This window comes from Vicia villosa, linkage group LG7, assembly GCF_029867415.1.
Source record: "Vicia villosa cultivar HV-30 ecotype Madison, WI linkage group LG7, Vvil1.0, whole genome shotgun sequence".
NCBI classification, from domain to species: Eukaryota; Viridiplantae; Streptophyta; class Magnoliopsida; order Fabales; family Fabaceae; genus Vicia; species Vicia villosa.
This window is the reverse complement of record NC_081186.1, coordinates 102498961-102507477: the sequence shown is the minus strand read 5'-3', so window position 1 is coordinate 102507477 and position 8517 is coordinate 102498961. Positions and strand designations below refer to the sequence as shown.

The window sequence follows — 8517 nt, the reverse complement described above, 5'->3', positions numbered from 1 at the left end:
TATTTAAATTTTCAATAATGTATATTTATGTTATAGTATATAAAAAATTTGTATTTTATTTTATAAAAAAAAATTAAAATACTTGTAATATTTAAAAAAAAAATTATAAAATTAATTTTTAAAATAAAAAAAATTATTTTTTAAAGATAAAACACACAGAGCCTTAATTTTTAAAATATAAAATCTCTCGACATTACATTCATAGCTATGAATTTCAAATTAAATTGTTTGTAAAATCGAAACGAGTGATGCTATATGTCCCGAATAAATTTCTCACGAACAATCACAAATCCTTCTTTTTATATTTTTCCAAAACAATTTTAAAAAAAACTATAAATTTTTCAAAACCTTCGTTTAATATAATTTTTGTGTTCCTTCATATTAAATTTTTTTTAGTGTTATGAGATAAATTTTTTTAGAAACACTCTCTAAAAAATCTAATAGATTGTAAATTTCATTTCAAATCTTCATTAAACTTAGCTCCAACTTCAGGTGGTTGTCATGAAATAAATATTGATAGTGAAGGAGACTAAATGTAGAATGCTATGAATATCAAACCCATTTTTTAAAAAGAGATATTGAACTCTTGTATAAGATAAAGCTAAATTTGTGAAAGAAGAAGAGATAAACTAATCTTTGTAAAAAATAAACGAAGAGAGAAATAGAACTAAACATGTAGGTACTGCTTGTATAAAAAAATACAAATTAGTGTTGCGTCATTCATTATATGTTCACGAAGTAAATGTTCGCTATGATAAGTATTTTTCAATTGAAATAGAATAAAATCAGAGTTAAATTTGATTTTACCAAACATAACCCATAATAAAGTCTGAAATGAAACGTATTCTAACCCAATTTTTCACTACTTAATTATGAAATTGAAAGGCACCGTCTTTCTTGCATTTTACCTAAACATAGCGTGTTTCGTCGTAAATAATTAAAAGACGCATTTCCATAAAGAGTCTAAAGCTTTAGATTCGCACTCTTTAATATGCATGCTCCACCCCGCTCTATTTTTTTTTCTTCTGGTTTTTGCATTCGTGGGTATTAAAAGTTTTGCAATTTTTAAGCGTTAAAGGTGTAGTGTCCACGAGTTTGCTCTATCCCGCCCTTACATATTTGCATGGATGGTATAAGTTTTAGGCTTGATCTCTAAATAATGTCTGTCCTGCCTAGCCACATTTTTTGCAGGTTTTTGCGGGGTGGATCTTAATAGGACAGACATGCCTATTTACTACCCCTAGGTGCAATCATAATGAAAAAAACCTAGAGAGACAAATGAAAGAATTGGCAAAATTACATCAGATGTCCTTTAAGTTATTTTTGTGTAACAGGATGGTCCTTTAAGTTTGTTTTATAACAATCTGTTTGATTGATTTCTACATCTTTTCCTCACATTTTGAATATTTAGATAGTTGTGAGGTTGTATTTTTAGTTGCACTTCATTATTTTCATACCACTCAAAATAATTGCATCCACAATTAATATTTTCACTTTGTTACAAAGGATAACGGTGCACATATTTGATAACTTAAAGGACTTGTTAAAAAGAATTTAAAGGACCTACCTATTATACAAAAAAAACCTTAAAGGACCTCTGGTATTTTTTTGTTGTTATCACCACCAGTATTCGACTCATTGGACCGCCTAATCTAATTCGGAGTAGGTTCTGGCATCAAATAGTTTCAACTTCCTCTCGATCGCAGTTGCGAGAGATCGAACCGTGATATTTCTTAATAAATTCAACATTAATCAATACCTCTGGTGTAATTTTGCCCAAAAGAAATCTTAAACTTAAAAGGCTAATAATTAGACAACCTTTATAAATATTCAACGAAATTGTGAAACACTTATAAACAACTAATTTGTTTTGTGTGATTTAATTAAAAAATTAATTTCTTATAACTCTTTTATAATTGCGGATAATAATTCTCAAATAATATAAGAGAGTAATTTGATAAAACTGAATAAATAAATTTTATGTACTTGCTAACATTTATTTACATGCATATTAATTTTGTTTGTCATTGTTTTATTTGTTTCACACATAAAAAGTATTTGTTGAACCTTTCAATCACAGCTTAATTTTATTCGATTTTACTTAATTGAGAAAAAAACAAAAACTCATATTTTTTCCGGATAGTCTTAATATTAAAAACTAATAAAACTCTTACTTTTTATTTAACTTTTTTTATAATTTAGTGAAATAATTTATATACTTGACATAGTTAACGAGCATAACATTTTATTATGCTTCCATTTAAAAGTTCATATCCATTTCCCCTAATGATGTAAAAGTTCATAACCATACGCGTGACTTAAAAGATTAATTAGTTTATGTGAGCTAGAAGCTACCTTAATTACACCTATCTTAAATACAAAAAAAGAGGAAAAATAAGAGATAGTGAGAAATGGAATTTTGATTGAAAATGACTTATACCAAAACCATTACGGAAGTACAACTCGACAAATAATTTACATAGTCTTTGATTGAGTAACAAATAAAGTGTAGAGTGTTGTAGTAATAAATGTAGCATGTGCAACAATTAATAAGGAATCTTGTTTGAACTTTTTTTTTCTTTTGTCATAAGCATTCTAAGTTTCTACTTTTTCTCTAAGAAGCAACATATTGCAGGAACTCCTAGATGCTTGGCAGCCATTTTTGTTACTGCAAGAATCTGCAAACTTTTGTCTTATATCTAAACTAAAAAATTTGCAAGATATCATTTATCTTTATTTTGAGTCAATTAAATTAGGGGTGAGAATACGCTCAAATATATTAATCGTGCAAAATATAGTAAGAGTAGCATATTCGACACAATCATCAATCATGCACTTTATATATGTAATGCAAACAACATCTCGACTCAATGTACGTGGTACCATTTTGTGGACATGAGAATTATGTTACTGACATTCATCCATTCACCATGGTTCTTCTTCGAACTTGAGACTTCTTCGAAGCCAAACTCATTTATGATCCCCTCTTCTGGACCAACGAATTTTCACTGCTCAACACAACCCACATGATAGATGAAATATAACAACAACATACATGTGCAATGACACCACTAGTTCCATTTGAACCATACACAACAACACGTAAGACAATCACAATAGTTCTCACTCTGAACTACACATTCCAACATATAATTATAACTTATTATATAATTATACACACATTTCAATAACATATGATCATACATCGAATAAAGCCTTCACATGACACTTATGACATATCAATTCTATTCACCATTTCACAAAACACGACAAAATAGCAACCAATAGTCGCTAGAATCACATACACGCACGCGTGCAAGCATGCACACACACATGTTTATCAAACCAAAACCCTATGAACATAAACATTCAAACTCAGATTTGTACACACCCTCATCCACGAAATGACCCCTCTATATCCTTCATGCATTTGACACCAATATTAAAGTAATTTCTCCTTACCTCAATTTTCCATCAGCAAATCCAAGGTCTTGGCTATGGTTTCTCCTTCCTCGAGCTCTCTTTGGGTCATGCCTCTTTTCTCACTTCTCTCCACTTTCACGTATCAGACAAATTCCCACTCCCCTCACTTTATCTATTTAAATGCCCTAATAATATTTTTGTTAATTCTCAACTCTCCCTCAATTCTTGGCTTCTTACTCCTTATCACTCACACTACAAGAAATACTGCAATTTGCCAGGGGTTAAACCCCTCACTAAAGGCAAAAACCCCTCACAAATGCACAATTTGCGAGGGGACAGCTTCCCTAGCAAAACAGGGGGTCGCAAATCCATTACCGAGGGGATAAACACTTCGCTAATTTGCCAGGGGTTATCCCCCTCGCTAAATGCAAACTCAAAATTCTACTCTGCAGGCTACAGCAATAGGCACCAGCTAGCAGTCTGCACATGGGCAGACTGCGTCAGATATTTTGCTTGGGGATTAGCCCCTCGCAAAATGCAGGATAAATTTTTTTGCTTGGGGATTAGCCCCTCGCAAATTGTTTATATTTAAAAAAAAATAGTTTTCAATATCGTACATAATAAATATATATATATATATATAATTATAATATAATTTAAATTAAAATATATATATATATATATATATATATATATAATAATTCAAATTAAAACAAAATTATTATAATACATATAATAATTAATATTTAAGCAAATATATTAAAAATTAAACTCCATACAAAATTACAATAATATTTAAAAATAAGTTCAAAATAATTAACACAAATTGTTCCATACAAATAAAAATAAACTTAAATATGTAAATTTAATTATTCCCCCCATCTTGTTCCTCCTCTTCTTCATCAGCTCCTCCATATCCACTAGTTCCTCCAAATCCACCACCACTCATATTTTGTGAAGCAAAAAATTGATCAAACCTTTGTGACCGTTCATTTGCAATTCGCATTGCTTCTTGATATTCCTGTGCCTGCCTCCTCATTTCTTCCTGAAATTCTCTCCTCATTTCTTCCCGTAATTCTCTTTCTCTTCTTTGCATTTCCTCCTGCATCTCTAATTGTTTTCTCTTCATCTCTTCAATTTCCAAATTTCTTGCTGCTACTTGTTGTGTTGCCTCAGTATTTGCCAAGTTTCTCACAGTTTCAAGCATTTCGGCGGTTAATATAGGTGGAGTGGATGATCCTTCTCCATCAGCATATCTCATTTTGAAATCTCTACTACGCCGCTTAATATTTTTGGAATACCCTCCAGTACAATACACTCTCCCATTTTTCTTCTTTCCACCTGAAACCTTATACCAAGTCTGAAAACCAATACTGGGGTTAACAGGATACCCTGGTGGTGGTTGGGGTATTTCAGGATGCTCTGACAACTTTATGGCAAGTTCTTTATCAAAATTCTCCTATAAAAAAATTAAATGTTATCATGATTCAAATAAACTATTACATATAAAAGAAATAAAACTATGTACATATAAAAGAAATAAATAAAATATCTTTGATATAAAAATAACTTACTTGAGTGATTTTTGCGCGCTCGTCAATAAACTCTCCATTTCTCTTGAGATGAGTCTCCATGTGGAGCTCATTAAGAAGTGGAGTTCTGCCTAATTCTTCACGCTAAATAAGTAAAAAAAATTAATGCAATGTAATGAAACATTTAAATAATAGTTTAATAAAAAATTAATAAATTTATGTACCATCCTTCGCGCAACTTCAGCCACACTAATACTTCCCGCTGCGTAGTTGCAGCCACCAACTTCAGATGCTCTATTTTTCTTTGCCTGCTCAGATATTTCCTTAAACTTATCAGAATTCCAATGATCAATAAGCTTTGGGAATATATCTTCTCCTATCCAACGTGGACGTGTCCCTTTTGCTTCCCATTTAAGTCTAACATTCCTCATGGTATCAGAAAATCGAGCAGCACATTTTGTGTGAAAGTTTTCTTTAATCGCGGCCTCATCTCTAACATCCCAAACACAATGCTCCTACATTGTTGTATGAATTTAAAAATATTAAATAAAGTAGAATCATGAATATCACAAAAATAAAAAAGGAAATGTCAAAATGAATAAGTAAAATATACCTGAAATGTCAGAAGACCCCTCAAACAATGGTATATTTATTTCTTTCAACAACTGATAAAACCTTTGAGCTTTCTCATTCGGGAGCTCTTCTCCATCTAAGTCTTGTGGTTCATCATACGCCACATTCACCCCCAATGCGTCAGTGAACATCTCCTCGACGAGATTAAATTGCTCTTGATATTGCATTTGTGATGAACTACTCCCTGGATCAACACTATTTATATCTGGTTCTATATGTGTTTGACTGCTAGAAGCCTCACTACTCATCTCCTGCATTGTTTCCCCATTAGATGTCCAAACCCAGTAATTTGGCCTAAAACCCACTCTTTCCAAGTGACGTTTCACTTCACTAGGATCACTAATAATATTTCTGCAACCACACTTTAAACACGGACACCTTACCCCTCCTTCCCTGCGACAACATTCTTGAGCCCACGTCGTCCAGGAAACATTCTATCGTACATCCAACTACGATAGAATTGGTAATGTTCCATACTGCACATGTGAATCATGTTTAATTATATTCAATATTTGTCTTTTTCTAAACATATATACACTATATATATATATACTAGTTTTTAGTCCTAAACATACATACTTGCTTTTAAAATATTTATATACCGTTTTAATAAATATATTGTTTTTATATACTATTTTTTATTACATACAATAAACTATCAAATATATATATATTAAATATAATATAAACTATAAAATAGAATTTTAATTTTAAAAGAACAAAATTAATTTTTTAAACTATCATAATATATTATTTTTATACACTATTTTTTATTACATACAATAAACTATGAAATATATATATAAACTATCAAATATAATCATTGTTTTTAAAAACACATAGTTTATTTTTAATCATTGTTTTTTATATATTATTTTAAACTATTTAAAATATATAAGTTATTGTTTAAAAAATATTATTTTTATATACTGTTTTTTATTTATTTTAATATACTATTTTTTAAATTATTTAATATATACTTTTTTAAATAAACTGTTTTATATAAAGAAATATGTTTATAGTATAAAAAGATATCATTTTTTGAAATTAATAAATAGACAATCTTAAAATCAACACAATAAATCTATTATTTTAATTTTAAAAGAAGTACAAAATTAATTTTTTAAACTATCATAATATATTATTTTTATACACTATTTTTTATTACATACAATAAACTATGAAATATATATATATAAACTATCAAATATAATCATTGTTTTTAAAAACACATAGTTTATTTTTAATCATTGTTTTTTATATATTATTTTAAACTATTTAAAATATATAAGATATTGTTTAAAAAATATTATTTTTATATACTGTTTTTTATTTATTTTAATATACTATTTTTTAAATTATTTAATATATACTTTTTTAAATAAACTGTTTTATATAAAGAAATATGTTTACAGTATATAAAGAAATATGTTTATAGTATAAAAAGATATCATTTTTTGAAATTAATAAATAGACAATCTTAAAATCAACACAATATACACACTTTAATATCAACACAATAAATCTAACTTTAAAAAATTAACTTTTATTTACAGCTTTTATTTAACAGTTAATCAACACAACATACACACTTCAATATCAACACAATAAATCAACACAATATACAGCTTTTATTTATCAGTTAATATCATATAAATATCTAATAATTAACAATTATTTCGAAATTAACTTTAAAAAAATAGTTTATATTATTATTATATAAACAAAAAAAAAACACCCAAAATCAAATATATAAACACCAAATATATATCTAACATATCTACTGTACCTTTCAAATATACACACAAAATATATAAAAGGTTTATTAATGTGTACCTGGAATTGATGAACAAATTGTTGTGTTCTTGATGCCTTTAATCCCAAAATATTGCTCTCTTTAACTAAATCAGTTGATACATGAAACACAAGAAATAAAACCAAAATTTAGCTTACAAATTAACTTTAAAAATAAAATTATCATATACAAAATAATTAAGAAGAAGAAATAAATTTATACCTGATATTCAGTTTTTGCTGAGAGGAAGAACATGAAATATAGTTTTAAGGAAGGGAAGAAGAAGAGAGTATAAAGGGAGAGAATTCTGAGAGAGTGTGAAGAAGATGAAACCAGCAGAAATAAATAAATAGTAATACATGGAGCGGTGAGTTGTTGTGTAATAATTAATGTTGCAGATATTTCCGAGGGGGGACCCGTCGCTAATTAAACGGTAAAATGTAGCTTGGGGCTGCCCCTCGCTAATAAGTTGCATGGGAAAGACAAACTGGCACGCGCAGTCTGCAAGAGCAGGAGTGGTTCAGTTTGCGTGGGGTATCCCCTCGCTAAATTCCTACTGTTGTTTTGGGAGGAGTGACCCCTCGCTAATCTCTGCCTCAGATTTGACTTTTTTGCGCCAATTTATTTTGCCAGGGGTTGCCCCTCGGAAAAAGCTTTTTTCAAATTTCAAATTTTCCTCTTTCTTTTTTGCGAGGGGTTACCCCAAGCTAATGTTTTTTTCTTTCTGCTTTTCTGAATTTCGCTTTGCGGAGGGGCTTTACCCCACACAACGTTAAATATTTGTGAAGTGTTTTACCCCTGGCAAATTCAACAATTTCTTGTAGTGTCAAATTTCATTAAAATTCTAATTTCACCCCATAACTCACAATTCCTATATTTCTATTATTTTAATTAAATAATAATCTCATAATTCTCCAAAATTCCCAATTACATAAAAAAACACATAAAGTATTTTATCACCCAATTAAATAAATAAAAGCAATTAAAAATTCAAATAAATAATTAATTGAAAACTCATGATGTTACATTAGGCATGTCTGAGAAGGAGAGATATATTTATCTTCTTTTACAATATGTATGTTTTCAATTAATTAAATCGATACTGATGGTGATATTTTTTTTACAGGAGCGTCC

The 8517-nt window shown here is 29.0% G+C and overlaps 1 protein-coding gene across 1 annotated transcript; it reads right to left on the bottom strand.

Moving 5' to 3' along the window:
* Positions 1 to 4200: 4200 nt before the first annotated feature.
* On the bottom strand, positions 4201 to 5526 carry LOC131618092 (uncharacterized). The gene is made up of 3 exons (XM_058889357.1): positions 5180 to 5526; positions 4998 to 5099; positions 4201 to 4882 (listed from the first exon to the last, which is right to left on the bottom strand). The coding sequence occupies exons 1-3, from the start codon at positions 5384 to 5386 to the stop codon at positions 4289 to 4291; spliced, it is 903 nt and encodes a 300-aa protein (XP_058745340.1). The 5' UTR covers positions 5387 to 5526; the 3' UTR covers positions 4201 to 4288.
* Positions 5527 to 8517: the final 2991 nt, after the last annotated feature.

What these genes read in the sequence shown, in the direction of transcription:
- LOC131618092 (XM_058889357.1), bottom strand. Translation starts at nt 5,386, where the DNA reads ATGAGGAATGTTAGACTTAAATGGGAAGCAAAAGGGACACGTCCACGT. An exon ending in CTGAAGTTGCGCGAAGGATG is followed by an intron (nt 5,100 to 5,179) that starts GTACATAAATTT and finishes TTACTTATTTAG; the next exon opens with CGTGAAGAATTAGGCAGAAC. An exon ending in AGCGCGCAAAAATCACTCAA is followed by an intron (nt 4,883 to 4,997) that starts GTAAGTTATTTT and finishes ATTTTTTTATAG; the next exon opens with GAGAATTTTGATAAAGAACT.